The sequence below is a fragment of the Myotis brandtii genome, unplaced genomic scaffold, assembly GCF_000412655.1.
Source record: "Myotis brandtii unplaced genomic scaffold, ASM41265v1 scaffold744, whole genome shotgun sequence".
In the NCBI taxonomy this organism is placed as follows: Eukaryota; Metazoa; Chordata; class Mammalia; order Chiroptera; family Vespertilionidae; genus Myotis; species Myotis brandtii.
In genome coordinates, this window is record NW_005370965.1 from 1,580,340 (window position 1) to 1,594,801 (window position 14,462).

The window sequence follows — 14,462 nt, forward strand, 5'->3', positions numbered from 1 at the left end:
AGGACATGGACCTCAGTCCTGCAATCACAAGGAACTGGGTTCTGCCCACAGTCCGAGTGAGCGTAGAAGCAGAGTCTCCCGGGGCCACCCCATAAGAACGCAGCTGGCCAACATCTGAGCTGAACCTTGTAAAATTCTGAGCAGAGAAACTGGCTGAGCCAACTCGGATGTCTGACCTACAGAAGTCTGAGAGAATAAATCTGAGTTGTTTCCAGCTGCTAAGCTTGTGGTAACTGGTCCCAGCAGCACTAGAAAGACAACATAGGCCCTAAGAACTGGTGCCACCCTGCTTCCCTTGATTTGGTGACAGGCACCAATAATTTTTTGTTGTTAGTTTTTGTCATCCATGACCAAAGACTCCCCACTGATGCATTGTTTTTATGACACCTTCATTGTTTCCCAAACAGCCTGCTCTCCTAGGTGGTAGAAGATGAGACACCCAGAAATTGGGGCAGCCACCACCCAAGAGGCTGGGGGACAGCAATTGGTGACAGAGGGACAGGCCCTCTTGGACCTGAGCCTTCGAAAGTTTGAAGCAGTTCTTCCAGAAGGCTCAGGGGCACTTCCTCACCAAACTGGATCCCGCCCTTCCCCCAAGTAGGGCTGAGGTCACTGGGGAGAGAGCCATTGCCTGGGGGTCAGGGAGAAGCAACAGTGTCCTGTGGTGGCTTGGTCAAATCTTGTGAAGGTTGGCAGGGTCAAAGGACATGGGGGTTCCAGTCCCAGATGTAGGGGTGATGTGTCTGTTCCTTGTGTGGTTAGTGGTGATGGTTTCACAGGTGTCTACATATGCCAAGTTTTACCACCGTGGACACTGAGACACACACAGTGCACTGCATGTCAGTGGTGCCTCCCTCAAGCTGTTAAAAAGAACAACAAAAGGATGGCTGTGACACAGGCTCCCTGAGGGACTTTGTGGTTTGTGGGGAAGGCACAGCCAGGAGGCACTCCAGAGTGTGGGGAGCTCAGGAGGGAGCCCTGAATTGAGACCCAAAGCCCTGGGGCTCAGGATGTGGTGGGGCCGCTCATAGAAATGCAGGTTCCAGCCCTGGACAGTTGTTCAGTGGTTAGAGCATCTGCCTGTAGATCGAAGGGTCTCGGGCTCAATTCCCACCCAAGGGCATGTACCTTGGTTGCAGGTTTGATCCGTGGCCTCGGTTGGGGTGTGTGTGTGAGGCAACCAATCAATATATCTCTCTCACATCAATGTTTCTCTCTCTCTCTCTCTCTCTCTCTCTCTCTCTCTCTCTCCACTTCTTCCTCCCTTCTACTCTCTCTCTAAAGATCAATGGAAAATATATCCTCAGATGAGGATTTTTTAAAAAAGAAATGCAGGTTCTAGGCCCCTGCCCTGCCCAGTTGACTCCTGCACATTTAGGTTTGAGCATGTGTCCCCCTGGACAGGACCCTGTGGAGAGCACCCGGGCCTCCTGCCCTCTCGGAGTTCTGAATCACAGCTTGGTCTTAGCTTGAGGCTGGCCTTAGACCCAGGATGCCATCTCTCTTCTGAGAGTTCCTAGAGCCAGAGGTACCAGGACAGAGAGGGGCCTGGGCCAGGAGGCCTCTCCCTGCTCTCTACTTGATTTTCTGGTCACTGGAACATTGGCAGCAGCCCCCATAGATGAGAGAGGAGGGGCTGGACAGAAGTGGGTCAGTGTGGGGATGAGATGAGGGGCAGGAAGGGACAGGGGGGCATTTTAGAGCCAGGGGACCCAGGATTCTAGAGAGTAGGACCCAGGATCTCTCCCTCCTGAACATGGGAGGTCACTGCCAGTGTGGGGAGCCTCTGATTGAAGATGCTGAAGAATCAACAAAGGAGAGAAAACACCCAGTCCTGGCTTTGACGCTGTAACAGCAGAAGACGACCAGGGTGTGTGTGAGTGAGGCCCAGCCCCTGCCCCTGCCGGAAGACAGCTTGGGAAGAAGAGAGGGCACCAGGGACTCACCCAGGGACCAAAGGGTCAAAGTAGGGAGGAGGGGAGGGGGCCTCCTGGCTCATGCTCCTCTCTCCGTCCCAGTGCCTATGGCTCCATAAACTCTCCAGGGTGCAGAGGGGACAGGCCAGAGTGGTCCTAGGTGGGACACAAAGGCAGCCAGGGCATTTCAAGCCCGCTGTTCCCGCCCAGGCCATAGTCCTGGGGCCTCACACTCTGGCACCAAGCTTTCTTGCATTTCGGCCCTGGGCCAGACCGAGTTTCTGAGAAGCTGTACTTAATGGCAATATGACCTGGAACTTTTTGGTTCAGTTTGCCTGGCCTGCTGCTGCTCCTGCCTTATGGTGACCTTAGAATCCTCCCATGGACCTTGACCCTCATGACTGAGGCTGTGGAGCGGGTCTGGTCCCCCAGGAGACCATGACCGTGGCACTCTGGCATCACCGTCGGTCCCACCAGAGACTGCGTGGCCACCATCCTTGCCTCTCTTCCTGCAGACTGGGACGTGGCCACTGGCAGCCAGCATTTTAGTTTCGCCATCTGGGAATGGTGATAGTGTCCCCACTTCACGCCCTGGCACCTTTCAAAGAAAGTGCAGTTGATTACAATATTATATTCGTTTCAGGTGACTCTAGCCCCCTTTGACCCACTCTTCTTGCCTTTGGCTCAGGCACTATATCCAGACTTTATCAGCCCAGCCTTCTGCAAATAAACCAGGGTTTCCAGCAAACCCAGGTCGTCATCACTCTGGACTTGTAGGTCACTAGCAAGAGCTGTGACGGCAGCCAGGAGCGGTGCCACACCCTTCAGCCCGTGGGGCCGGTGTGTTTCTGGGCCACACACAGAGAGAAGTGTGAGCAGCAGTGTGCTAAGTGGCAAGGTGTCCAGGAAGATTCCATTAACCATCTGGTCCTCCATTATCACGCAGCCCAGGGAGAAAGGCTGCTCTGGACGTGTAGGTCACTAGCAAGAGCTGTGACGGCAGCCAGGAGCAGTGCCACACCCTTCAGCCCGTGGGGCCGGTGTGTTTCTGGGCCACACACAGAGAGAAGTGTGAGCAGCAGTGTGCTAAGTGGGAAGGTGTCCAGGAAGATTCCATTAACCATCTGGTCCTCCATTATCACGCAGCCCAGGGAGAAAGGCTGCAAGTTAGTTCCTGTTAGGTGACAACCCAGGAGTGAAATGATGCTGGCACTTTAGGCCAACGCCAGAGATCTGCGGACATGTAGAAACAGATGTGGGCAGAGGCTGCCAGAGTAGCTGACGGTCCACTACCCATGCCACCCTTTGGACCCACACCATCCCCAGCACAGTCCCTGGTCTACCCAACCTTCTGCCTCAGACTGCACCTCCTTACACACCCCTGCACACAGCAGATATAAGTGACCTCCAGGACACAAACAATGGTAAACGTAATAAAATAATTGAGTACTTATTACCTTTGTTTTTCATAGAATTAATTTCATTGTAAGTTTATGTAATTTGAGTTTTGGTAATGGCTATGTTTAACACCAGAAAGTGTAGTGCCCCGCCACAGCTGGCTCAGCACACCTGCTCCTACCCAGGTCCCAGGGAAGGGCCTGGTGGCCCCCAGCTCCCAGGGCTTCTCCAGACCACTGCTCCCTGGCCTTTGCTCCAGCCTCCCTTCTTAGAGCTCATGCCATCAACTTGTCCCCTCTTTCTTCTCTAGGACCCCCCACCCCAGTGCCTTCAGCATCCAACTGGCCACCTCAGCTTTTCCTGTGAGTAACTAATTTCTCTCTTCCACTGTCCCCTACGATCTTTCACCCAGGACTCTACTTAACAAATATTAATATAGCAAAATCACAACACTCCACACCCCAGCTCAGGGCAGCCCCACGGGATGTTAGTTGGACTAAATGAAGGTAGGGAGGTTATGCCACAGTGGAAAAACAACCTGAAAGATTTGGTTCCGAGAAGTATGTTCTGAACACCTTCCATGTGGTAGGTTGTTTTGGTCATGCTCCAGTCTTGTCAGTTTCCCTGTATCCTGTCCATCTGCACAGACCTTGGCCTTGGTCATGTGACCTGCTTTGGCCAGTGGGAGAGCAGTATCATGATGTGAGTGGAGACTTGAATAGCACGTGGGCTTGACCTCTCTTATGCAGTGGGGCTCTGAGACCGCCCTGGGAACGAGTCCACGCTAGCTAGCTGGAGGATGAGACCGCCCTGGGAACGAGTCCACGCTAGCTAGCTGGAGGATGAGACCGCCCTGGGAACGAGTCCACGCTAGCTAGCTGGAGGATGAGACCGCCCTGGGAACGAGCCCATGCTAGCTTGCTGGAGGATGAGAGGCCTCATGGAGAAGAACCCAGGACCCACCAACAGCCACCCCAGCCACGAGTGAGGCCCTTGCCTGTCCTCTGACCACAGAGGCATGTCTGGGTTCGGCCAAGCCCAACTGCCGATCTGAGCCCAGGCTCCACTGCTGACCCACACAATTATAAGCTGGTAAATTGTTGTTTTTAGCCACTAAGTTTTGGGGGTAGTTTATGTGCAAAAGTGAACGGAATCACTCCTAGCACAACTTACCACTGACGGTGTCTGAAGAGGTGAAGATAGGTAGCCCCCCCCGCCGCCCCCCACCTATCGGCACACTGGAGGGAGCAGGAGGAGCCCCCAGAGCCAGGCAGGGCAGGAGGCATGGGGAGCATTCACCTTGCACACAAAATGAAAGGGGGTGCCTGCAAACTCAGCAGTCAAGTTAAATATTTTAATGCACTATTAAAAAAAAATCAAATCGGTAAACTCTGGCCGTGGGCTGGCTGCCTATTTTTATAATAAAAGTTTTATTGGAATTGGGGCTTGGATTAGGGTTTGGCAAAACGAGGTAGGGTCATACAGGTGCAGGGTCACGTCTTGTTTTTATTTAAAAGTTTAATATTTTGTCATGGATTTTTTTGTATCATTCTTATTTATTTGTGCATTTGTTTTTTATTTTTATTTATTTATTTTTTAAATATATTTTATTAATTTTTTACAGAGAGGAAGGGAGAGAGAGAGAGAGAGAGAGAAACATCGATGAGAGAGAAACATCGATCAGCTGCCTCCTGCACACCTCCTACTGGGGATGTGCCCGCAACCAAGGTACATGCCCTTGACCGGAATCGAACCTGGGACCTTTCAGTCCGCAGGCCAACGCTCTATCCACTGAGCCAAACTGGTTACGGCTGTGCATTTGTTTTTTATTTAGCTATTTTGATTTGGGCTAAATCCTTCCCAATTTGCTGAGTGTCCCCTGGTATCTGACTGGATCTCAAATCTCTACCTGTTATAGTCTCACCCAGGATTATAATAGAAGCTATTTCCGTCTGCTCTGAATGAAGTAAATGAGATCAATGCCTGCTAAGGAGACATGAGGGGCCAGTAGCCGGCCTTCCTGAATGCTGAGGAGTACGTTGCTGATATTTTACAGTCTCCTCTGGCTGTCAGCCTTGGTGGGAGGTGTGTGTCTGCATGAGGACTCTCCGGGCGTGGCTCAGCGGCTGGGCACTATTTACTTTCCCAGAAGAACCAGCCAGCCACACCTATGAGCTCAGTGTAGTTTGACCTGAGTAGGATACTCCCCTCATCTCTAAAAGACAATCTCTTATTTTCTCGAAATGGCCAGACATTTACAAATCAGACTTTAGCTCATCCAAAGAGGGGGAGCAACAGCCTTCACCCCCGGGGGACACTGGGCGGAAAGGATGACTCCCACTCCCTCGGGGCTGCTGGAGTCGGCAGCTCCCACTGGAAGGCGGGGAAAGGCCGTGCCAGTCGGTGGCACCCCAGGAATCTGAGCGGGTGGATTCACTGGGGAGAGCGGGAAAGATGTTTTCCATTGCGTGCAGAAGTTCACCACAAAGTGATTCCACTTCCAGGACTCAGTCTGGGCTTTTCCCGTCTGCTCATATCAACAACACCGGAGATAAGCATTTGTGTTTTCTCTTTCTGCCTCATCAGGTCAAGTCAAAAGACCAGAGAACGCCTGGAGGGTGGCATTCCTGAGAAGGCAGGAGTGTTCTCCACGGCTTCTTCCCCAGGAAGAGGGGCTCATACATTTCCAGAGACTCGAGATGTGGCTGCGGGGCCAGCCACACTACCCCGAAGTTCTATCATGCCCAGCCTGTGCCACTGCCAAGAACTCACGAGATTAACCCAGGGTCCCGACTGCTGACAAGTTTATAGTCACCTCATGGGTCACCTGGCCTCTTGTCTGCTCCCCCGAGGAGTCAGAAGGTCACTGAAAAATGCAATGCTTATCCTTTACTTATGTCCAGTGAGACAACCATGTCCCCACTAAAGGGCCTGGCCAGGGCAGATGGAGAGCCTGGGGGGAACATGTGATTGTATTCACACACACACACACACACCATCTAACTACTGACAAATTTATTTCAATATTTCTATTTTAGGAGAGGTCAGACCCTGCTCTTAGCTTGGGCACCATTTCCCATACCCGGCCTTGCTGGCTCTGCAGGGGAATTTCCTTCCTTTGTCCTAATATGTGAGCTCTGATGTCACAGGGCCTTCCCAGTGGGAACCTGTCACTTTGCTAGTGGAACAGTTGTGGTTCTGGTCTTAGAGGTAAGGAGACAGGCCAACTGGCCAACCCTTGGAGCCTTTAAACGACGTGTGCAGAAGCGCAGGGCTACTCTGGATCAGCCACCTTCCGAGTCACAGATGGGAACAAACCTATTCTTACCAGGTTTTAGAAGAGGAGGAGAATATCAAGTCTGCTGGTCAGGCATATGGCTTGGGAATGAATTTCTCTGAGTCTAAATCGCTGTTGTTTCCTTGTAGTTGGTCCGGGTGAGGAGAGCCAGTTTCTGCCAAGGCCACGGCCTGGCTCCAGCTGGGTCCCAGGCGCCTCCACACAAGCTCCGAGGTGGACCTGCTTGCTGATCTGACTCGTGCTGTCTACCCAGTGATGTGCCTGCGAAGCCCTCTCCTCTGTGTGAGCAGGACGACCAGGGAAGGGCAACGACAGGACCTCCCCAGCCCTCCTCGTCTGGCCGAGCCAGGAGCAGAAAAGGAGCCTGGGTCACGGGGCTGTGGGAGGCCTGCTTTTGGGCCGGCTGGAGAGCGGTCCTCCCCTCAGTTCCCCAAGCTACAGTGGCTCATAGACAACTGTCTCTTCACATCTGTCATCTGCGGCTGCTGCCGGGAAGCTGGCTGGTCCTGCAGAGGCTCGGTGAGCTGGGAAGAAACCAGCCTCACTTCCTGAGAGATTGGCTGCCTGGAGGAGAAAGCCAGAGTGAGCTGCCAGCACCAGTCCGTACAGAGCCCCTCTGTCCCAGACAAGTCCCTCTTTCAACTGACGCTGCGCAAACAAAATAGAGGCCTTCCTCCCGCTCACCTGCTCTGCGGCCGGGGCATGACTTGCTTGGCCACACTCTTTCCTCCCAGGAAGCAGGCTGCAGGCTGCTCGGTGTGGGGGCTCAGTGAGTTTTGCTGGTAAACGCTCATGTGTTTGCTGAGGTCACAGGTCACAAATCTCACTGCTCACTGAGCTCTCCACACCGGCCAGCCCTTCAGCTACATGTTGTTCTCACATAACATCCGTAACCTTCGCAGGGCTCCTGGCTGGTGCAGCCTGACTGGGCAGGTTAGAGGCCTGCCTGCCTCTCCTGGCCGGGCTTCCTAGCATTGGCTGGTGCTTCCTCTGTGAGGAAGCAGCCTGACCTGCCCCTCGGGTGGAGAGAGGGGCTGGGGCTGTGCTGTGTGTTCCCAGCAGACAGGCTTCCCAGTCGTGGCCCCTGAACCACAGTCCCAGCCCTGCCGGTCCCCAGTTGGCCAGAGGGCCCAGGGCCACGTCAGGAAGGCTGTGGGGCAGGGAGGGCTGGGGCAGAGCCGTCACAGGAATGAGCATATCCTGAGTGTGCCTGGCTTTGAGCTGCCTGATATTCTTTTGTTCTGCTCCTCTTCTGTTTCCCCTTATCTTCAGTAAAGCTCTTTAGAAAGGTCTAGGCTCAGTTGGGGAGTTGTGGTGTGTGTGTGTGTGTGTGTGTGTGTGTGCGCGCGCAGTCAACTGGCCAAGGCTGGGAGGGAGCAGAGAGAGGGAAAAGTGGTCTTTACAGCGAGCACAGAGCAGGAGGGGGGACCCCAGGGACAGTCCCTCAGTCCCTCCGTGTGTGTGTGTGTGTGTGTGTGTGTGCGCGCGCAGTCAACTGGCCAAGGCTGGGAGGGAGCAGAGAGAGGGAAAAGTGGTCTTTACAGCGAGCACAGAGCAGGAGGGGGGACCCCAGGGACAGTCCCTCAGTCCCTCCACAGGCCTGTCTTCCAGGAGGCTGGCTGCCTCCCACCAGAAGGCAGGTCCGGGTTTCAGGGCTGAGCACATGAAGCCCCACAGAGAGGGGATCTGATCTCTGAGAGGCACGGCCTGGAGGGTCTCACTCCATTAGCTTGTGCATGAGCCCCTCAGGCCAAAGGCAGTTTCTTAAATGGAGAGACCAATGCAAAACAGGTCCTGCGGACAGGGCCCTTCTCCACGGGAAAGGAGACCCTCACAGGGAAGACTTACTCTGCAGGCCCCTCGTGGAGGACGACGCAGTGGAGGACGCAGTGTAGCTAGGCCGGCTGGCCTGCTGGGGGCCACGTGAGGAGAACTGAGGGGCCAGGGCTGACGCCTTGGCCTTGGGTGGGTTCAGATCCAGGATCTCCGGGGTACAGGGGGTCCGGGGCTTGCAGGCAAAGGCTGACGAAAATTCCCTAGAACGAAATGTGCAAGCTAGAGTCAAAGTTACTGCTGGTAGGGAGTCTCAGGAGGAAGGACTCCCGCTCTGAACATAGAAGCCAGGCGGGCAGTGCCCTGGATATGGGGTGGGGGTGGGTAGAGCAGGGCACCCAGAGGCTTAAGTTCCTGTCCCCTTGGAGCTCACATTCTAGGGGAGGAGATAAAGAAAAGAAATACATGCTCAGGAGGAGATAAGCGGGGAAGGGGAATGGGGAGCCCGGGAGAGAATGAAGTGTGAGGGAAGGTGTGGTTGGCAGAAAAATGGTAGCAAAGATGTCCAGGCCTAATCCCTGGAATGTCACATGACAAATGGGAATTGAGGTTGCTAATCTGCTGACTTTAAAACAGGGAGTTACCCTGGATTTTTGAGGTGGGCCAAAAACCACAGGGGTACATAAAAGTGGGAGAGAGAGAAGTCAGAGAAAAGGTATGACCATGGAGAAAGGGATGGAGATGCTGAAGGTGGAGGAGGGGCCACGAGCCAGAGCAGACAGGAGCCAGAACAGGCAGAAAAGAGAATCTCCCCGAGAACCGCAGAAAGGAACGTGTCCTGTGGACATCTTGATTGCAGCCCAGTGGGATCTGTCTGGGTCGGGCTTCTAGCCCACAGAACTGTAAGATAATAAATGCGTGGTGTTCAGGTCACTACACTTGTGGCAATTTGTTATAGGAACAACAGAAAGCAAATTTTAGATAGGATGACCAGGGACGGCCTCTCTGAGAAGGTGACCTTTAATGATCCTGTGAGGCAGGCATTACTACCCCATTTTTCAGATGTAGAAACTGAGGCTCCAAGGTCACACACATAACAAGCAGGTGGGGAGGCCAAGATCTGAACCCAGTGGGGCCTAAGACCCGGACGTTCTCCAGACGTCCTCTGGGTCCCAGCCTGATGGACCGGCTGTGCAGACCGTTGGCCAATCTTGGAATGGAGTCTTCCTTCCCTCCAGCCCACAGCCACCGTCACTCCGTGCTGTTAGAGAAGAAGTCTTGGGAGTGGGATCCTGACTCTGTGACCTCCCAGCTACGTGGCTGGGGTTGGGATATGATTCCCTCACCCAGCCCTTTGCTCTTTGGCTGTCATTGACCTGAATACACGCTCACCTCTTGCTCCCACCTTGAATTCTGCGGCCCTTGCTATCTATGTGCCCATTTTCCTGACTATAACTCTGAAGGCTAGAGTCCAGGCTGTCACCCAGGGTTGTTGTCACCGTTGAATGAGCAGCTCCCAGCATGCAACAGATGCTCAGAAACTGCAGGTCCATTTTTCCTACTCTACGTGGACGCCTCTGTCTGAGGGCTGCACACAGTTGGCACAGGGCAGGCAGCTGTGGAGCTTGGCAGGTGAGGGTCCCCAGGCCAGAACAGGGAGATGATGACAGGCTGCAGGGCTTTCCCGTGGGTGGTGGGGGGCATGCATGCGTGCCTGTGGGTGTGCTCCTGGAAGACTGGGAGTGTAGGACCCAGCGGCTGGTGAGGGCGCCTGGCTCACTGAAGGGCCAGGACTCAGTCCTGCTCTGCTGCTCTCTAACTGGTAACTGACCGTGAGCAAGTCCACTGACATTTTGGGAGCCTCAGTTTCCCCAGCTGTAAAATGCCTATAAGACAGCTGTGACAATCCAGCGAGGTTGTTCCAGGCACCCAGTTGTGGTCCATGCCCCACAAATGGGGCTTATGGCTCTGGGGAGTGGGACTTGGGAGGAAACTATGGAATTTTCTATTTGACTCATTTCTATATTTCTACATGCCTCCCTCCCTTTTTATTTTTACATTGAGAATATGTTACTTTAATAATCAGAAAACTTAAATATCTCAAAGTCTCCAAATTCAAATTTAGGAAAAGATTGGCATGAAGACTGCCCATAGTTCAGGCAAGAAATCTTCCACACCAGGCTGAGGAGGAGAGGGGCGATTTAGCCCTACTAGGTTTTTTAGACTTTAAGATAATTTTTTCTTTCAAAAGAAAATTTACTTTTATATTATCCTTCATATTATCCCTCGAATATTTCCCACAGCATACCATTCCCACTGGTGCATGTTTTCACAGAGCTGTAGTCACACTTCTATGCTATTCTGTATTACTCCAGTTTGGAGCCTTATTCCATTCTCTCTCCATGGGTCTGAGTAGCTTCTATCATAATTATTTTCAAGGTCCACCATTTCTTACTTCTTTTCAGTCAGGTCAAGTTTCTAAACTTTCTAAATCTCTGTTTTCCAGCTAATGAAAAGAAAATAGGATTCCATTGAGTCTCCTATCTACCTACTCCAGGACTTCTGTGAGGATCAAATGAGATGAGGCACAGGAAAACGCTTCACAGACATTTGGTTAAAGTGTGAAATGTTTCCACCTGGCTATAAAGCAAGTCGTGTTCCTGGGCTGAAGAAACTGCAAGGAGGCTAGTCGCTAGGGAGAGGAAGCCGGGAGTTGCTACATGATGTCGTTACCTGGACAGACACTTAGCATATTAGCCTTTTATATGTATAGACTAGTGGTCCAGTGCAGGAATTCATGCACATTGAAAGGAAATTAATTAGAAGAAACATTTTAATATTGCTATTCACCCTTTCTCTATAATAGAAGTGTCAACCAAATTCACGATGGACAATGACAGCTCGAAACACACACGTGCGATTGGCGTCAGCAAGAGCTTTATATGTATCGCACATGTACGAGTCAACTTAGCCTTTTATATATATGGAATAAACTTGCTTAATTAGACCTGCTTTCTGATTTAGCTAAACTTTCTCCAGCCCAGTGAAGCACCCCAACTTCTCTTTCAGGTAATTGTCAGCAACACAGCAGTGAATATCAACATGAAGCAGATTATTATTGTAGATCATGCAGGGAGAACAAAGGGTAAAGTATTTAACTGAAGCAGTGTTTGACTATATTCTGCGCAGTGACAAAACCTGAAGTCATTTTTAAGGTCCACCATTTCTTACTTCTTTTCAGTTGGGTCAAGTTTCTAAACTTTCTAAATCTCCGTTTTCTGGCTAATGAAAAGAAAATAGGATTCTACCGAGTCTCCTATCTACCTACTCCAGGACTTCTGTGAGGATCAAATGAGATGAGGCACGGGAAAATGCTTCACAGATATTTGGTTACAGTGTGAAATGTTTCCACCTGGCTATAAGCAAGTCGTGTTCCTGGGCTGAAGAAACTGCAAGGAGGCTAGTTGCTAGGGAGAGGAAGCCGGGTGTTGCTATGTGATGTCATTACCTGGACAGACACTTAGCATATTAGCCTTTTATATATAGATGGCCTGTCGCTAGGGAATGGAAGCTGGGCATTGCCACATGACATCATTACCTGGCGCCACAGCCACTGTTTCTGGACTGGGCTGGGTGGTGGGTTGTATTTTGCCCCATGGGGTCTCAGTAGCATTGGCTATGATTTGGTGGGTGTCGCTCTGGGGTGGTGGCGGGGCCTGTGTCCCACTTGGGGGAAGCCAAGTGTTGCTTTGTGGGCACCAGGTCCACGGTGACATTTCTCTGTGCGTGTCACGGCAGCTCCTGCATTGAGCATCTGCCCCCTGATGGTCAGTGTGCATCATAGAGAACGGTCAGATGGTGGGAGGGACACTTAGCATATTAGCCTTTTATATAGATAGATGGTTGTGAGCCTTTTCATCTGATTGATGTACTGTAATTCATTAAGCCTCTGCCCTGACGGTTTGCTTTTCTTTCATTCGTTGCTAATGCGTGTGTGCTAAGAGCTGTGCTGGGTGCTGGGGATGAAAGATCAACCAGACCCGGTTCCTGCTCCTGGGAGTTCACGGAGCCTGTTTGATCCATGAGCAAAGACTGTAAGACAGTGAGACCAGTTGCATCGCTGGTGCTTTCTTACCCACTATTATTTGATTCAAATGAGTTTTTTTTCCTATTTAGCTATTTTAATCTCAATATTTTTATCATTGTTTTAGCAGTTAATTATTTTTAAGTTGTGGTGATAACCATCATGACCATTTTTAAATGTAGCCCTACTACATTTTAAGAAGAAACAACTGAGAGAAACTATTAAAAACAACCAGGTAAACACTGGAAGCTATTCCAGGTAGTGGGAATGGCAGAGGGTTAGCCTGAGTTGCCTGGGATGACCCATCACGTGGTCACAGGCCAGGGAGGGTCATCCAGGGTCACAGGAGCTAGCTATGCAGACTCAGGATGGCTGGCCAACTTTGCCAAATGGGGCCTTGAAGCTGATGGGCAGTAATGTCAAGTTTGCAGGGTTGGGGGCAGCTGAAGTGAGCTGGCAAGAAGTAAAGGGAGAGCAGCAGGGCTCAGGACTCTATAATCTCCCCATCCCAGGGCAACCAGAAAAGGGCCCTAGCCTTTAGCTGAGCAACTTGGTAATGTGTATCAAAACCCTTTTGTGTGGGTTAATTTTATGTGTCAACCTGGCTGGGCCATGGTACCCAGATAGTTATTCAAATGTTATGTCTGAATGTTTTTGTGCAGGTGTTTTTGGATGAGATTAAGATTTAAGTAAGTGGACTTTATAAATAAAGTAGATTGCCCTCCATAATATGGGTGGGCCTCATCCAATCAGCTGAAGGCCTGAGTAGGAAAAAACTGAACTTCCCTGATCAGGAAGGAATTCTGTCACCAGATGGCCTTTGGAGTTGAATTTCAGCTCTTCCCCAAGTCTCCAGCCTGCTGGCCCACCCTGCAAATTTTGGACTTGTCAAGACTCTACAGTTCCTTAAAGTAAATCATGTGAGCCAATGCCTTAAAGCAGTGGTTCTCAACCTGTGGGTCGCGACCCCTTTGGCGGTTGAACGACCCTTTCACAGGGGTTGCCTAAGACCATCCTGCATATCAGATATTTACATTACGATTCATAACAGTAGCAACATTACAGTTATGAAGTAGCAACGAAAATAATTTTATGGTTGGGGGTCACAACATGAGGAACTGTATTTAAAGGGCCAGAAGGTTGAGACCCACTGCCTTAGAGTAAAGCTCTCTCTCTCTCTCTCTCTCTCTCTCTCTCTCTCATCATGTGGAAAAGAACAAGGAGATGGTTGTCTGTAAACCTGGGTAAAGGACTCTCACCAGAAACCTAATCTGCAGGCACCCAGAGGTTGGATTTTCTAGCCTTCCACACTGTGAGAAAGAAATGTATCCCAGCTGGCATGGCTAAGTGGTTGAATGTTGACCTATGAATCAGGAGGCATGTGCCCTGACCGGTTCGATTCCCAGTCAAGGCACATGCCCAGGTGGTGGCTCAATCCCCAACAGGGCACATGCAGGAGGCAGCTGATCAATGATTCTCTTCTATATATATATATATATATATATATACACACATATACATACACACACACATATCCTGTTGGTTCTGTTTCTCTGGAGAACCCTGACTAATATACCTTAAAGCCAGCCTCAGCTGATCGATGTTTCTCTCATCAATGTTTCTTTCTCTCCTCCCTTCCCCTCTCTCTAAAAAATCAATAATAACATATTTAACCTCAGAGGGAAGGCAGGGGAGGGAGTGGGGGAAGTAAGAGATAAACTACCATAACTGGTTTGGCTCAGTGAATAGAGCATTGGCCCACTGACTGAAGAGTCCTGGGTTTGATTCTGGTCAAGGGCATGTACCTTGGTTGTGGGCTCGATCCCCATTAGGGGGCGAGCAGGAGGCAGCTGATCGATGTTTCTCATCTCTGTTTTTTGCCGGGAGTCGGTACATCCTTGCTGCTTGACACAGTCTGGCGTATATGGCATACTGTTCTTAATATGTTTGCTCACCTTCTTGGCGCTATGTGTTTTAACCAAGGTCACCTCTC

The 14,462-nt window shown here is 51.1% G+C and overlaps 1 protein-coding gene across 2 annotated transcripts in view; it reads right to left on the minus strand.

The window, feature by feature from the left end:
- Positions 1-6,314: 6,314 nt before the first annotated feature.
- Positions 6,315-14,462, minus strand: part of ARMC9 (armadillo repeat containing 9) — a 101,354-nt gene continuing 93,206 nt past the window's right edge. For both annotated transcript variants that reach the window (XM_005882967.2, XM_005882968.2), the window contains 2 exons: positions 8,461-8,648; positions 6,315-7,176 (listed from right to left, as the gene is read on the minus strand). In XM_005882967.2, the coding sequence (XP_005883029.1) occupies positions 7,154-7,176; positions 8,461-8,648 (211 nt within the window). In that variant the 3' untranslated portion in view covers positions 6,315-7,153. The remainder of the gene's footprint in view (positions 7,177-8,460; positions 8,649-14,462) is intronic.